The 17,211-nt window shown below is 53.7% G+C and overlaps 1 protein-coding gene across 6 annotated transcripts in view; it reads left to right on the top strand.

The window, feature by feature from the left end:
* The window catches only part of TEAD1 (TEA domain transcription factor 1), a 46,682-nt gene that overhangs the window by 19,119 nt on the left and 10,352 nt on the right, over nucleotides 1-17,211 (top strand). For 3 of the 6 annotated variants that reach the window (XM_053448973.1, XM_053448970.1, XM_053448971.1), the window contains 4 exons: nucleotides 839-1,092; nucleotides 12,422-12,486; nucleotides 15,773-15,835; nucleotides 15,931-15,993. In XM_053448973.1, coding sequence (XP_053304948.1) covers nucleotides 945-1,092; nucleotides 12,422-12,486; nucleotides 15,773-15,835; nucleotides 15,931-15,993 — 339 coding nt within the window. In that variant the 5' untranslated portion in view covers nucleotides 839-944. The remainder of the gene's footprint in view (nucleotides 1-838; nucleotides 1,093-12,421; nucleotides 12,487-15,772; nucleotides 15,836-15,930; nucleotides 15,994-17,211) is intronic. The other 3 variants (XM_053448976.1, XM_053448974.1, XM_053448975.1) reach the window with 2 other exon arrangements.

Here is a 17,211-nt window from a genome sequence, read left to right as displayed (position 1 = left end):
ATATAACACAAATAACTCCGTTACCTGATCCGTTTTGTTTTATTTTGGGGGGGTTCTTTATGCCCCCCGGCCCTAACCTGTCATTTGTGATGTTCGTGTATTTTGGGCTAATGGGGGAAGAGCTTTGACCGGAGGGGTATATACGGCTCGTTACTGTATCCGTAATGTATATACATTTACCCTAAAGGTATCCATACGTTCTGTTGATAGATTTGGCCCCCGTGGCCCCTGGGGTTGTTATTTAGCTCTGTGTATTTAATCTCCGGCAGGAATCTGCGGCATGTTCTCCGGTTTTGCGCATGTTCTTGATGTTCCCCGCGCTGTAATGAAGCCGCCGGTTATGTAATAATTGCCCTCATTCTTGTGGTTTTGTAGGAAGGGGCAGCTTTTGTGGGGTGAAGGCGAATGCCCGGAGCTCGCGAGCCTCGGCTGGCACCCCGTCTGCCCCTGCGCGCCGAGCCTCGGCTGGCACCTCGTCTGCCCCTGCGCAGGGGCTGAGCGTCTCGTCCTCCTAACGGCACTGGATCGTCTGCTCGGCGGTGACTGTCAGACACGCGTGTGCGGTGGGGGGGGGCAGCGATTGGGCATTAACCCCTCGTGGCTGCTGCAGAGCTTAGAATATCCCCTCGTTGCCTTTCCAGCTGCGACGTGAGTTCATTCCCTGTCTCTCGCCGGTGCGTCCAGCTGCTCTAACGCGCGCCCCAAGAGCTTGCAGTCTGAATATTTCCCGTAAACGCGTAACTCTCGAGGCGGTTATTCCTGTATCCGGTGCGTGTGATTGGCCGCGTCACGGGACGGTTCTCTGATGCACTTTAACGTCCCGTGTTCTCTGTTCCAGGTTTCCTTCTGTACCGTGTCCAGGCCTCGGCTTGGAGTTCCCAACCGCAACCATTGAGCCCGGCAACTGGAGCGGCAGCGAAAGTCCTGCCGAAGACATCGAAAGAATGAGCGACTCGGCGGATAAACCCATGGATAACGACGCGGAAGGCGTCTGGAGCCCGGACATCGAGCAGAGCTTTCAGGAGGCGCTCGCCATCTACCCCCCGTGCGGGAGGAGAAAAATCATCCTGTCCGACGAGGGCAAAATGTATGGTAAGTCTGCCAGCCGGCGGCTCAGTGCGGTGACTGGATGTGCGCGGCTGCTTCCTCCGGCACAAAGCGAAGTCTCACCGTTTACTTGGCGGCTCCCGCAGAACTTTCTCATAGAGGTCGGGCTCCTGCGCGCTGCGCGTCTCCGCCGGGGAAAGCCGTCGGCTGCTCGTAGCGCAGGGGTTTTACTTCTGTGGAATGTAAGATTTAAGGAGGGATGTAAAAAATACAGGACGGTCGCTCGAGAGTGATGTCCCCACTCAGTAAAGTATAACGCTTCGGTGGAGGGCCCGGGGGCTGCTTTGGTGGAGGGCGTGGGTTACCTGGGGGCTGCTTTGGTGGAGGGCGTGGGTTACCTGGGGGCTGCTTTGGTGGAGGGCGCGGGGGCTGCTTTGGGGGAGGAACTTCTTTGGGGCAGAACGACTTCCTGCTCATACCCTTGGTCTGTACGGCAGGCGGCTGCTGCTCGATGCTCCTGAGGAAGCAGATGAATTACTTGGACCTCTTTGGGGTCCTCGGGCCGCGTGAGTGACGTTTATGGCCATTAACCCCCCTTCCGTTGGATTAAAGGGCCTTGTACTGAAGGCTCTGCTGGCGCAGAGGATTAACCTCTTGTGTGCCATAGTCTGCTGCAGAACGTCCGTGGAAAGGGCTGCGCGGTTTCTCGCAGGTTTCTCCGGGAATCGGGCAGGTGGCCGGAATGGCACTCTGAGGGCACTCGGCTGAGGGGACCTCTCCTGGGTTGCCGTGTTTCTGTGAGATGCTTTAATGCTAATCACTCAAACACCCGCTCTGATAGTTTTAGACCCCCAAACTTTCCAAAGTGCAGGGTAATCGGCCGGCGGGTTCGTGGGGTGAGTGGATGCACGCGGCCTGCGCGGCTGCTGATGTATGTCAAAGGAGCCTCCGAAAATGGCATCTGCCGCAGTCCCCGTGGTTTGTATCCCACGAGGCCGCGATCAACAAAACCCAGAACAAAACATCTGCGCGGGGTTAACTCCGAGAGCAGCTGCAGACGGTCGCTGCCTGAGCTCCGGATCTGATCGGGAGAAGCGTGTGTTTGTGTATTACAGCGTCTGTCTATGTTTTATATAGTGTGTGTGTAGAAACACGCGCTCAAAAGTTTGGGGTCACTTAGAATTGCTCTCGGTTTTGGCAGAAAAGCACATTTTGCCGTTAAAATTACATGAAGTGGATCAGAAATCCAGCGCAGACGGGGTTAATGTTGTGAATGACTATTGTAGCTGGAAACGGCTGATTTTTTTTTTTAATGCAATCTCTTCATAGGTGAACAGAGGCCTTTATCACTCCCATCACTCCTGTGCTCCAATGGCCCTTTATCACTCCCATCACTCCTGTGCTCCAATGGCCCTTTATCACTCCCATCACTCCTGTGTTCCAGTGGCCCTTTATCACTCCTCTGCTCCATCACTCCTTTATCGCTCCCATCACTCCTGTGTTCCAATGGCCATTTATCACTCCCATCACTCCTGGGTTCCAATGGCCCTTTATCACTCCCATCACTCCTGTGTTCCAATGGCCCTTTATCACTCCCATCACTCCTGTGTTCCAATGGCCATTTATCACTCCCATCACTCCTGTGTTCCAATGGCCCTTTATCACTCCCATCACTCCTGTGTTCCAATGGCCCTTTATCACTCCCATCACTCCTGTGTTCCAATGGCCCTTTATCACTCCCATCACTCCTCTGCTCCATCACTCCTTTATCACTCCCATCACTCCTGTGTTCCCATGGCACGTTGTGTTCGATGATCCAAGTTGAAGTTTAAGAGGCTAACTGATCGTTAGAAACCCTTTTTGTAATTATTACAGCCAGAAATGTCCTCGTTAAGAATAATTGCCCTGAAAATTTAAATTGATTCCTGAGCTGGATCCGTGTGAAGCCACGAGACCGGATCCGCTTGGCCCGGGCCTATCCAGGACTGGCTGCGCAGAGGGTGATTGGCCTATGTGCCCTGCGTGCTGGGAGAGGTCAGGGGTCAGGGGGCCCGGGCCCGCAGCCTGTTCAGAGACGCTGCTCGCGGTAATGAATTCTTGCCCTGTTGCAGGGCGCGGGTTTAGTGAATGTGGCTTTCCCCGCCGTCAGGAACAGTAGGAGATTGAGGAGGGAAGCGGCCCTGGATGGAAGGGGGAGGCAGATGGTCATGCGCTGATACCAGCTGTGCTCCCTCCCCCCCTTGCTGGGCAGGGTGAGGTAATGGAAAAAAGGACCCCCCCTCCCATGGAGGCAGAATCCTCGGGGTGTTTCGTTTGCAGCTGTCATGTGACCTTCGCAGCCAAATGGAACAGAATGTCGGCAAAACAAATAGCCGAGCCGACGGCCTCTCAGCTGCTGCTGGCACACGGCAGGCGATGCTTTCCTGCTGGAGACTGGCTGAGCGATGCCCCAGAGCCCGGGGAGATCAGCGCATAGAAAGGCCCCCGCGCTGCTTTATGGCCGGCTCTTCGCTGCCCCCCCCGCGCTGCTTTATCGGCGGCTCTTCGCTGGCCCCCCCGCGCTGCTTTATCGGCGGCTCTTTGATGCCCCCCTGCTTTATCAGTGGCCCTTCGCCGGCCCTTGTGCGATTTCTGCTGTTTTTAGATCCTGATACTTTACTAGCCAAGCGTTTGGGGATTCATCGCTCCTGCGCGAGTTCATGCAGAGCCGGCGCTGTTAGAAGATGGCACTCGGCCGGGGAACACCCCGGTAATCACAGCCCTCTACATAATATATAGGCATTATCAAAATAACCCATTGTGTGCCAGAGCCAGGCCGTCCCTGGCCATCTTTCACTGGGTCAATGCTTGAGGAGGGGGTGTCACACACCAGGGGGGCTGGAAAGATGCCATCTGATCCTCCACCTGGGGGTATGTGGCACGGGGCGCAGTCACATGATATGCTGGTAATGTAAGAACTTAATTTTGTCCGTATAACGTAGTGAGGGCCGAGCGACGGACAATGGAAAGGAACGGAAGCTCCGCTATAGATACAAAGTGAATGTGCGGGCGTGTGAATGTGTGTGTGCGTGTGAATGTTCATACATATAATCTATCAGTGTGTGTAATGTTACTCCGCCAAGTGTGAACTGACCTTGTGATGTCACTAATCTTTCATTATATGATGTCACAGGTGTCATTTCCTTAAAACACAATACTTTTTTTTTTTTTTTTTTAACCTTTCCTAAAATGGCCTGAAAAACACTTGAAGCGAAGCCCGCTGGGGATTAAAGGGTTTATATGAAGTTGTGTAGATGGGGTGTCCGCCAGCTCAGAGTTCTGCATCTTTTTTTCCTTTTTCTCTGCGATTCATGGCTGATGATTGGATAAATAATGTTCCCCGTCTGCGTCATGGCGCGTCTTTTGCTGAATTCTCTGAATATTTTGCGCATGGCGGCTCCGGGATATTGGAAAGTAGAAATGGGCGTTTGCGGTTAGTGAATTCCAGATGTGGGGGGTCAGGGGGATTATTCCCCGGCGAGTGCTGCCCCGGTGCCGATATACATGAGCATGCGATATTGCCCTTCGCCCGTCTCGTCCCGTCTCGCAGCGACCGCATGGCATGGCGTGAAATCGGATCCGTGTAGAAGAGTCGCAGACGTGGTTATCATAACTGGAGAAAGACGGAGCCGAGGCACGGAGAGCGTAATAAGGCTAAATATAACGGTGGGAGGATTAGGGGTAACCGGAGACGGGGACAGTGTGTCCGCTGCACGGACCCCCTCCCCCTCAGTGACTTATTACCCCTCGCTGCACGGACCCCCTCCCCCTCAGTGACTTATTACCCCCCCCCCGCTGCACGGACCCCCTCCCCCTCAGTGACTTATTACCCCCCCGGACCCCCTCAGGGCTGCACGGACCCCAGAGCCGCGGATACGTCGTGTTCTGCGTGTCGTGCCCGTCAGTCGGGGTGCTGCTGGGGTTATGATCACTTTGTCTATACTTACCAAGTGTCCCGCAGTCTCTTTCAGCGCTCTCTCCCCTCTCTCGTCACTCAGTATGAGGGGATCGCAGGGTTCTACAGCCCCCAAAAGCCCGTTAAACGGGGTAAATAAAACCTGTTATTCTTGTAAATGCCCCGCCTCCAACCACACCCACCCACCAGTGCCCCTTTTGCCCATTTACATGTTTTGAGGGGTGGCTCGTGTTTGCGTTTTCGGAGGTTTAGGTTCTCGTGTAAGCTGGGTGACCGAGCATTAATTTACCCCGGGGTGGGGGCAGGACGGGTCCAGTTCTGTCGCATTCCTCGCCCCGTCTGCCATTATCGCCTTTAATACTTCCGCCTGCGTGACACGCGGCGCTGCCTTCCCTGATACACATACACGCCTCACACGCATGCACACATACATACAAACATATACACACCTCACGCATGCAAACATACATGCATGCATGCACACCTTACAAGCATACATACATACGCACGCACGCACACCTTACACATCTATAGTAATAATCCCGCACGCAGCACCTTCCATTCTATTAATGGTTAATCTTTGCGTTTTTTTTCGCCCGATATTTCCTTGAATCTTCTGTTTAACCCCTTCCTGTCGCGCTGTTTATTCTTTCTTCGTTATTTTGCGAGTAGAGGTCAGAGGGTGGCCCTGTTACACTATAAATCTGAGGATCTTTTGCTTTGGGGGGCCGCTGAGCCCCTGCTGTTCCCCATTAAGCGGATGAATGAACCCCACGTCGGCCGCTGGCAGTGACTCAGTGCGATTATTCATTCATTCATTACGCTTTGTGCACCGAGGCCGGGGATATTGGGGGAAATCCCAAATGAGCCACTGCCGCTTCGCGCCTTAACCCTCAGAGCGCCAGGCCGTGTGAGCCGCCGGTTCGGTCTGGGTTAACTCGTCGCGCTCCGCGTCGCAGCACAGGTGTCGTGTTAATGGGGAGAGATGCGCTTTAATGAAGTTTGCCGGGCGCTGCGGACCCGGCGGCTGCTGCTGTGAATGATTGTAAGAAGAGCGGCCGTTACGTGCTTCCTGCGGATTAATTCCAGTCTCTGCTCGTCAATCATCATTAGCTGCCGGGAGCCGAATCCATGTATAGATTATACAATTCCTTCACAATTTGTGCGTCTGGGTATAGAAGAGGCTCCGTGACTCTGCCTGTTTGGCTCGGATTAGCCCGAGGTGTGCGCTCGGTGGATTGGTTAAGAAGTTGGGCAGTTAAGTTATCGTATTGGGTAAAAGAGCGAGCCGGCAAAGGACAGGGAGCTGTGTATGTGCACCCCCCCGGGGCAGCGCTCTCCCTCCTGTAATTATTATTATTCTCATTGCTATTAATAATATTTAATATAGCGGAGAATATTATTGTAATGTGGTCTTCGTGGTGGAGCTCCTGGCCGACGTCCGCGGCCCCCCCACCAGCTGATGCCAGAACCGGAGGAATTCTCGTTTCTTTAATAATGTGCAGTAAAGAGACCCCTCGCCCCTTCTCTCTTTGGTCATTAAATGGGGGTCCCGGACACTTTGCTCACGTGATGTGCGACCCTGCCGCCCCCCCCCCCACACACACACACGTGCAACCCATTCCCTGTGTCTGGAGTCAGAGTTCCCTCCAAGCTGTCCAAGTGGCCCTTTGGCTTCTAACGAAGTGGCTGCGATGGTGGCTGTGCTGTTATATGACCGCTTCATGCGCGACACTCCACGGCTCTGCGTCATGCCCGTTAATCTTCCATTTACAACAGCCCCCCCCCCCCCCGCAAACTACCGGTTCATCCAGGAGTATCGCTCCGGTCCGTCAGGAGGGGGATACAGAATCCAGTCATCTCTTCATTATTATAATCGCCCCCCATGGGGTATAAACCCGCTATTCCCAGTTCCTTGTTAAATGTGGGTTCAGGGGTACGAGCCCCGAGTGTAAGTTTTGCCAGTGTGAGGGGGCTCTGTCTGCGAGCTGCCGGTCTGATGGGGGGGGACTCGTTTGTAACGTCTCTGCTGAAGGCGGCCCCGGTAATTGGGGGTGATGTGAGAAAATCCCAAAAACCCCCCATTTACTAAACCGGCGCGAGAGGCGAATGTAATAATAATTTTACCGCGTGCCGCCGGCTGCTAGATTAAGGAGAAGCGTGGATCGGGCTCCGCGGTCCGGCGCGTGGATCGGGCTCCGCGGTCCGGCGCGTGGATCGGAGTCCGCGGTCTGGGCTCCGTGGTCCGGCGCGTGGATCGTAGTCCGCGGTCTGGGCTCCGCGGTCCGGCGCGTGGATCGGGCTCCGCGGTCCGGCGCGTGGATCGGGGTCCGGGGCCGGTTTATTTCACCGCGAGCCGCGTCCCGATGATCTGCCGTCATTTCCCGGCCGCGGCTTTCGCTTTATACTTTTAAAGAATGATTAAAATGTTTTGTAGTTTTTCCGCCCCGCGGCGTTCCGCGAGCTGAGTGAACAGTCCGGTATTTCAGATACGAGGGACCGGCCCCTGTCTGCCCTTAGGCTGCTTCCCTTCCCTTCATGCAGTTAATTAGCATCTGTCGCCATGGTAACTGCCTCATCCTCTGAAAACATTGGCTTGTTTTGTCGTTTAGCCGCTCGCAGCGTTTTCCTGAAGGGCTTTGTGTTTGGGTGTTGGGGGCCGCAGCCGGACGGCACGCAACGCGACGCGATAACTACGCGGATTGTGTTATTGTGACCTTTTCTTGGGAAGCGTTCTTTTCGCTGCCTGTTTAGGGACAGAAGCGGGAATAAAAACCGGCCGAATCAGCGAAGGTCCTGAAGCGGGAAAGCAAGATGGCGGCCTGTGGATGAGAGCTGCGGAGAGGATGCCGACCCGGCCCTCCGGGGGCCACACTTACTCTCCCGCATTATTAGAATTGTTTTATCCCGGGAGAAGCTCTGATCTCACTTTATGACTTTGCCTCGGCAGAGGTTTTACACAGCGGTCTCTTTATCGCGATGTGTCTATAATTATTTCTCTATAATGAATCTCATGCGTTCAAGGCTGTGAAAAAGGTGAAAAATGGCCGCCCTCGTGGTTGCCCCCGATCCTCGCACGTTTCTGGAGTGGCCCCGGAGCGCACGCCGCATCCGACACGCCGCATTATCGCATGAGGAGAGATTGGGGGACGTGAAACGATTACATTTTCGGAGGTTTAGGTTCTCGTGTAAGCTGGGTGACCGAGCATTAATTCACCCCGGGGTGGGGGCAGGGATGAGTCCAGTTCAGCGGGAAGCCGCGGATCCGGTGCGGAGCGGGGACGCCGGGCTCACCACCCCCCCCCCACCCGGTGTATTTGGGGCGTCCTTATAATCTTTTGCCCCAGCAGTTTAAACCCCCCCGTGGGGTCACGGTTCACGCATAGCAGTTGTTGGTAAAGCATCATGGGAGTTGTAGTCCCCAGACTGGCGCTGAAAGGGTTAGACACGGAGGGCTTTCGCTTTCATTCGTGGTCTTTTCGTGGGGGGCTCTTTGGAAAGGTCGCTGCGCCGAGGGTCTTTGTTGCCCGTTGTGAGGGGCAGTAAGCGGGTTCGCTGCGTGGCGCGGCTCCGAGCCGCTCGCATTGTAACGAGCGGAACGCGCACAATAATCCCTTGTTTAGCGATGTTTGCCCCGCGGGGGGTTCATACCCACGCACACAGATTACCGGCCACAGACAAAGCAGGCGCTTGTTCCCGGCGGCCCGATGGATGCTGTTAAATGTCAATAAAATAACCCGATGTTGTCAGAAAGCCGCTGATTCCGTGCCTCTGAAACGCTATTTTCTGTATTTAGCCAGCTTTCTGCTTTTACTTCCGTTAACGAGTCGAGGTTTCCGCCTGGTGACCGCCCGGCAACCATCCGGCCCGCGCCAACAACACGGCAAACAAAAAGTATACTTTGTGCCGGAAAACCTGCGGCTCCCCAGAAAAGCGTTTTTAAAGAAGGAGAACCGGATTATTGTGACCGGGGCGTCCGGGGATCGCCCCGGGGTGAAGGGGTAGGATAGGAACGAGTTGCCCTCTGTGGCCGGGGTGCCCGGGGCTCATGGTCCTTCGTGGGGATCGCCGGTTATGAAGCCGGTTCGCCTGGCAGGAGTCTCGTGGGGTAAATCGCGGGGTTTACTGCCCCAGCCGCGGGCGAGCGTTTGCCCCTCACCTCCCGTAGAGCTGTGAAGCCGGTCTGGCCGCCCGACAGGCTGATGACTCTGGAGTCCTGCGCCGGTTCCTGCCTGCTTGGGTTGGTTGTTGTCTCTTCACGGTGTCACCAACGGCCCACAATAGCTTCACCTCTGTGTCTAATACCCCCCAGAGGGCAGATTCCTCATCACAGCCTCTGACAGGGGGTAATTAACCCTATGGTTACTGTGAGGGCTGCAGGGGCCGCCGGCCAGGCATGTTTCTCGGTAGCGGGAACACGCATTGCTCAGACAGCGCTTCTTACTGCGATGTTTGATGCCATCTCTGCCGGGTATCGGATGACTCTGCGATGATGGTGCCGGGCGCTGGGCATTAACCGGCTTAAACCTGAATAGATCTGCCCCCTCTCCGCTCGTTTAAAGGCATTTCCCGCCGAGCGCCGGACGCGGACCCCCCGCCGGGACACAATATTGAGTTTTCTGAAAAAGAACCCAACCTGTGGCATTAAGAGATTTTAAATACAATAAACGGCGCGGTAATCGCAGCCACTTAACGGCTCAAACGCGGCTCCTTCCCTGCGCCCGAGGCTTCCGCCTTTCCCGGGTAATTGTTTCTCGCTTTCTAACCTTTTGTGTTCGAGGTGCGGCGTTTAGAGCGAGCAAACTCCCATCACTCCCGGCAATCCGTGCCCCGCTGCGACTGTTAACCCTTACGGAGACCCCGAACCTCCAGCCAATCAGAGCGTTAGAGATTTTTAATGTAATGTTTGTGAGACCAGAGTGACGAGACAAAAGCCCCTGTTCTGCAGAGCTTACAATCAAAGCATCATGTGAGCCGGCAGGCGCGTGTCGTAGCCGTGGGGTGGTTTGGGGGTACGGGGTGATTTGGGGGTACGGGGCGGTCGGAGAATCCTTTGCTGGGAGGTATAAAGTAATTATTACATTAATGTTAATCGGATTTTATCGGGGGGGGGGCGCCGCCGCCGATCGACAGCCGGGGGTCTCGTCTTTGATCCCTGTTTGGAATAACATTCCTGCCGGCGCCTGTCGGACCGTAATGTGGGTGCAGCTCGCGCGGAGGGCGGCGCGGGGGTCCCGTCTTTATAAATCCCCCCCCCGCCGGCCGATCACGAGCGAGCGGCTTATTGCCCAGAGCCGCGTGCCGCTTCCTTTTTAACAGCTGATAATAAGTTTGGCTTTTCATTTGCACCGACCGCCGATCGCTAACGAGTTTCCATCTCCTTCAAGCACCGGATTGATCGCAAGAGATTGAAATTATTGATTTAACCCCGCGTGTGATTGGCGCGGCGGAGTCCCGCCGGTACAGGCTTAGCACGTTACAATTGCCTGCGTGCCGTTCCTCGGGGATCGCTGATAACCGTCACGCGGATTCTGATCCGCCCCGATTCCTGGGAAATTGCCCCCCGTCGGGGTATATGGCGTCGGGATGGACTGGTGAGTGCGGTTGATAGATCGCGTTGGGAATCGCCCCCCGGAGACCCCGAGCCGCCCGCATGCGGAAGGCTTTCTAAACACGGAGAGGTGTTGGCTGCCCCCGGCCGGCCCTCCGGTAATGAGGTTTATTGATCAGCGGCCGCCGGCTGGGAAAGGGTTATTTAATCTTTCCTCGCGTTTGAGGGGCGTTAATTCCTGGGGGTGAAGCTGCTGTTCCACTTAACTTTCTTGGGTCCGAGAAACGCGCCGTCCGCTCCGTGGAGTTTTTAAGCTTTTATTGCTTTTCACAAAAATCTGTATTTTTAATTATAAATCAACTGGAATAAAAATCCACGGACGGGGTGAGCGGTCAGGAGGGGGCAGGGAGGGCAGAATCGGTGCGGGTAATAGCGCTCGCCCGCCCCGCCGCTGCCCGTGTCGCCCGCCGTGCCCGGGTATGACGCCGTGTCTGCGGACGCACAGAGGCACTTACTCCGTGCAGCGCCGCGCATAGGAGGCATCGCCACGGCAACTTCCTCAGGACCGGGAGGAAAGTGGTTGCTAGGAGACAGCACAGAAGCCAATAAAGTCCTAAACCAAGACAAGGGGCAAGATAACGAGCAGCTCATTCGTGATCTCTTCATGGACTAAAACCTTCTGAATACAAATAAATCCCCAAAAACTGCCCCGGCCCGTCTTATTCCGGTGATTTTCCGTCCCGTAATCCGCCATCCATATTCCGAGCGCTTCCACGTGAATTCTGACACGAGGCGTGTGCGTGACGTGTGCCGCGGACCCTCTCGCTATTTGTATAAAGGGGTAAAAGCCGCCCGGATAACCAGCTCTGTGCCTGCGGGGATCGTCCTTGGGCCGCGGAGATCGTTTCCGGCTGAAACGCGGCGTTTTATTCAATTTGAGGCAGACAAAAGGCACGAGAATTACTGCGGCTTTATTGCCGCCACCACCTGAAGCCTCCCTACGCCGTGGCCTTGCTGCCGGTGCGGCACAAACTGCGAGCAGCGCCTGCGCGTATCCGGGGGCAACCGTTACAAAAACCTTTCCATCCGCAAAAATCACTACCAACAAGTAGCGGGAGCCAAGTGACGGCTCCTGGCGCGTGTGCCAAACGGGGCGAGAGATGCCCTGCCTGCCTCTATTAAAGGAAAGGGGTGCAGTCACCATGACAACAATAACGCTTTTGTGCTGACGGCTCCGTTTTGTGCGGAGGGGCATTTCCCGGCTCTTCCCGAGGCGCTCTCGCCCTTCCAGGGACGCGTTTACTACGCGGGGAGGTCAGAATCGGGTCGGTTTCTGGCGTCTTGCTGGTGGGACCCCCATGAAATGCCGCGTAATCCCCTAAACCAGACCCGAGGGAAGCGTATTTACTGATTTCTGGGCGCTGCGGTTTTATGACCAAATTGTGTAGCGGCGCAATCGCTGACATGCATGATGTGTATGCGCAGCGGGTTCGCGCATGTGCCGCAGCTTCTCTTTGCCTGCGTGTTGCAATCATTCTCAAGCAGCTGTCGGCTGGACGTGTTTTTGGGGGGTATGGGGTAGTTTGCTGCCCTTCGGGGGGGATTGAGTGTGGCATTTGGGAGCTTTGCCCTGATCGGCGCGTTATTTCGGCAGTGTCACATGACCTCCGGAAGGGACCTTCTCTCTGCACCAGAACCCCAAAATCCAGTGAAAGGGTATCTGGGGGTAACATGCGGGGGTAACATGCGCAGGCCGAGAAATAAACACCACCCTTTAAATATACTTGGTTACTGGGGACAGGGAAATGTTACCTGTGCTAAAGCAGGGGGAATTTTCTGGTCTTTAATGGCGTTTTTCTTTCTTTCAGGTAGGAACGAACTGATCGCCAGATACATCAAACTCCGAACGGGGAAGACGCGGACCAGGAAGCAGGTAACGCGTTACGGGTATCGCTCGGGGTTAACGGGATGTTTTTTCTTTGGAGTCCTGGCTTTGGGTGTTTTGGGGGGTTTTCCAGCTGTTGGGGACCCCGATATCTGCTGCCTGTGTATTTGCGGCTGTGCGCGGACCCCTCGGTTCTCATTCTTAGATCGATTCCTCGTTGTTTCCGAAGGCCCTGTCCGCTCCGCGGTGTAAGCGTAGTCTGCGCAGGTGAATGTGCGCATGCGCCGGCGGTATTCCTGCAGGAGGAGCTCCCTGGGCTGCGCCCCCATAACGCGCAGCAAAATCCCTGTTTAGTGCCAAAGGGCCGTGCGACGCGAAGCGGGGGTCTTGGTGAATCAGAGCGTAAGAAACATAAGCGTTTCATATAACCCCCCCGCCGACGGGGGAGGGGAACTGGGTGTAAAAGGCCGGTTGTGTGTTCTGTATATACATGTGTTCTGTACTCTGTGTGTGTGTTCTGTGTGTGTGTTCTGTACTCTATATGTGTGTTCTGTATATATGTTTGTACTGTATGTGTGTTCTGTATGTGTGTTCTGTATGTGTGTGTTCTGTACTCTATATGTGTGTTGTGTTCTGAATATATGTTTGTACTGTATGTGTGTTCTGTATATATGTTTGTACTGTGTGTGTGTTCTGTATATATGTTTGTACTGTATGTGTGTTCTGTATGTGTGTTCTGTATATATGTGTGTTCTGTATATATGTTTGTACTGTATGTGTGTTCTGTATATATGTGTGTTCTGTATGTGTGTTGTGTGTTCTGTACGTGTGTGTTCTGTACTCTATATGTGTGTTCTGTATATATGTTTGTACTGTGTTGTGTGTTCTGTATATATGTTTGTACTGTATGTGTGTTCTGTATATATGTGTGTTCTGTATAGAGCTTCTCGTCGCGGTTCTGCGTCTCCCGTATATCAGTACCGTGCCGCTGCCTCTCTCTCTCCTCTGGGTTCAGAAGTGATTCTGGAGCAAAGTCTTATCACTATAGCAACCAATGGAATCTTCCTGCTGATTGGACCAGTCTATCCGTTGCTATGGTTATAAGACCATCTAAAAACTTTTAAAACTTTAGTTTCTTACATCACACCCAAAATGTCTTCTTAATGGACTGAATGGGTTTGAAGTACGTATATGTAGTATTCTTGTGGTCTGGCTCGGTCTGCGCATGCACTCTCCTGCCGGCAACGCAAAGAAAGCGAGAGGCGAATCGTCTCGGCCCCCAGATCCGGAGCGCCGGCTTTAAGCTTTTCAACTAAAAGGGGAGCCTCGCGAGATCCATCACTTCGCCCTCATACACAGCACAGAGTATACAGGAGGGGTCCGGAGCCCCCGACACCCAAACCAGCATTCATAAAACTCCCTATTATCAGGGCTTGGTTATAGGAGGCGGTTATAGCAAAAAAAGCATGATGTCACTGACACAGCAGCCAATAGTCTAATGTAAGAACATTTGATTCTACTGGTTGCTATGGTGATTCCACTTTTCAATCTTTACCCCGTAACGCTCAGAACGAAAATAATCCCCACATCCGATCCTTAATCACGCGGCAGGGAGAGGGTTAAACGCTCGCTTTGCTGTAATTTTAAGTTAAACCCGACTTACGGCGGCGCTTGTGGTTCATACGGCGAGTTCTGTAACGGGATTGTTTACCGCGCATGCCGTTTGTTTATATTTATTGTTTATTTCATACGGATGTTTAGGTAAATCTATAAAAGTGGTGTGTGTACGGGGTGTGTGTATGTGTGGTGTGTATGTATGTACAGTGTGGTGTTGGTGTGTATGTATATACGGTGTGGTGTTGGTGTGTGTTTATGTATGTGTGGTGTGTATGTATGTACAGTGTGGTGTTGGTGTGTATACGGTGTGTTTATGTAGGTGTGGTGTGTATGTATGCATAGTGTGGTGTTGGTGTGTGTATGTATATACGGTGTGGTGTTGGTGTGTATACGGTGTGTTTATGTATGTGTGGTGTGTATGTATGTACAGTGTGGTGTTGGTGTGTGTATGTACGGTGTGTGTGTATATATGTACGGTGTGTATGTGTATATATAGTGTGTATGTACGGTGTGTGGTGTTGGTGTGTGTATGTACGGTACGGTGTGGTGTTGGTGTGTGTATGTACGGTACGGTGTTGGTGTGTGTATGTACGGTGTTGGTGTGTGTATGTACGGTACGGTGTGGTGTTGGTGTGTGTATGTACGGTGTGGTGTTGGTGTGTGTATGTATGGGGTATGTATGTATGGTGTGGTGTTGGTGTGTGTATGTACGGTGTGGTGTTGGTGTGTGTACGGTGTGGTGTTGGTGTGTGTATGTATGTACGGTGTGGTGTTGGTGTGTGTGTGTGTATGTATGGTGTGTGTGTGTGTACGGTGTGGTGTTGGTGTGTGTATGTACGATGTGGTGTATGTATGTACGGTGTGGTGTTGGTGTGTGTGTGTATGTATGGTGTGTGTGTGTGTACGGTGTGGTGTTGGTGTGTGTATGTACGATGTGTTGGTGTGTGTATGTACGGTGTGGTGTTGGTGTGTGTGTATGTACGGTGTATGTATGTACGGTGTGGTGTGTGTGTATGTACGGTGTATGTATGTACGGTGTGTGTGTGTGTGTGTATGTACGGTGTGGTGTTGGTGTGTGTAAGTACAGTGTGTATATGTGTATGAACGGTGTGGTGTTGGTGTGTGTATGTACGGTGTTGGTGTGTGTATGTACGGTGTGGTGTTGGTGTGTGTGTGTGCGGTGTGTGGATGTACGGTGTGTGTGTATGTACGGTGTGCGTGTGTGTGTGTATGTAGGTTGTGTGTATGTACGGTGTGCGTGTGTACGGTGTTGTGCTGGTGTGTGTATGTACGGTGTGGTGTGGTGTTGGTGTGTGTATGTACGGTGTGGTGTTGGTGTGTGTGTGTGTGCGGTGTGGTGTGTGTATGTACGGTGTGGTGTTGGTGTGTGTATGTACGGTGTGTTGGTGTGCGTGTGTACGGTGTGTTGGTGTGCGTGTACGGTGTGCGTGTTTGCGTGTATAGATATATGATATATAGCGATTCCCCCGTAAGTTTAGTGAAATCCGTTGCTCCGCCGACTCCGTAGAAATCACAGACGGGGGTTTTATTTGTTGGGAATAAAGGGCCGATTGGGTTCTCTGTGAAGCGCCGCGGGGGCCGCGTCCCCCCCAGTTTGTAATATTCCTCCGTGGCCCCCGTGCCGGCCCCCGGGGATAGTGTAAGGTGTGCGATGCCTCTTGTGCCGTGTGTTTATTGTGTAAATCTGAACCCGTAGGTGTCTAGTCACATACAGGTCTTAGCAAGAAAGAAAGTTCGAGAAATCCAAGCCGCCATTAAGGTACGTTTGAGCTCGCCCGGTTTATCGGGCTTTCCGTTTCCATGGTTACAGGCGTTTTTTTTCTCCTTTGTCTCCTTCCCTCCCCCACCCTGCAGGTGTCTAGCCACATTCAGGTTCTTGCCAGAAGAAAATCTCGCGATTTTCATTCGAAGCTGAAGGTATGCGCTTCTCTGCTTTGGGGCTTGTGGTCGCTGCGCGTTTGGCTTGCGCTTCGCCATGGTAACGGGGAATGCTCGCCGCTCTCGTCCCTGTAACCCACTTTCCTTTGCATGCGACGGCTGCCTTTCTTAATACCTGCTTCTCTTCCTCTGCAAGCAATCGCCGCGGAAACCCACATTCTATCCAGAACCGGCCTGTCCGGTCGGCCCTCGTTTCACACCCGATACTTCATGGTTAACCCTTTACACGCCCGCTCCAGGTTATGGATTTAGTGGCATTAAATTCTTTGGGAAATCGGATATAAATATATATAGTTTAGTTATCGGAAAGGCGTCGCAGCCCCCGCTGTGTACGAACCGCACCGCCGATGCCCGCATGTAGAGGGGCCGATTAGCTAAGCGTGGCGGCGTTAGATACACACCTGCATGATTCGGCCGATTCCCCGGTGTTTCTGAAGGCCCCGTCTGCTTAATGGTGTAATAACACTTTGTACTGTATCAACGCTCTTAACTCCTTTGCTGCCAGAGGCATGCGTGGCCCCCTGTAGGCCGTGCGAGGGTTGGGGGGCTGGCATGGCAATGCGGCGGCTGGCTTTTCCTGAGACTGGCTCTCAGTGATTAACCCCTTAAGCCTGGAATGCCATTGGCGGCGGCCGTGTCCTGCAGTAACACGCGTGTAACCAGCTTGCATGGGCACCTCACACATGCTGCACGCCAAGACCCCCCCCCGACTCCGTGGCTGATGTCTCTGTATACATAGGGTTTAACCCTCTCAGTAACACAGCGTGTCCAGCGCGGCCCCCCTCCCTCTCCCCGGAACTGTTCAATGTGTTATTATGTAGCCATGTGCAATGTTTGGAACCTTCGTGTGCGACCCGGTATCGGCTCCCCTCCCCCGCCCCAGTAATGGGAAAAGCTTTGAAAAACCCCCTTTGATGTGAATGGAGTCTTAAGCTTTTGGAACACAATAAGCCGGATTAATTACCGCTCATTAGGCCGCGAGTCGGGCCGGCTCTCAGCGAACATTCCTCCCCTCGCTGCGGCCATCGCCTGGCGGAAAGAGCCGAGCCGAACATCTCAAGTGGCTGCCTTTTGTGTGGCAGAAATGTGTGTTTTCTCTGTAAATTGGTAATTGCTCCGGTGTGTCCAGCGTATGTTACAGGGAGGCGCTTTGTGCCCTCGCCCCGTAGGCTAACGATCGTTTTGCACGGAAGCGTC

Source organism: Spea bombifrons, chromosome 10 (genome assembly GCF_027358695.1).
Source record: "Spea bombifrons isolate aSpeBom1 chromosome 10, aSpeBom1.2.pri, whole genome shotgun sequence".
In the NCBI taxonomy this organism is placed as follows: Eukaryota; Metazoa; Chordata; class Amphibia; order Anura; family Pelobatidae; genus Spea; species Spea bombifrons.
This window is presented reverse-complemented; position numbering and strand designations above follow the sequence as displayed.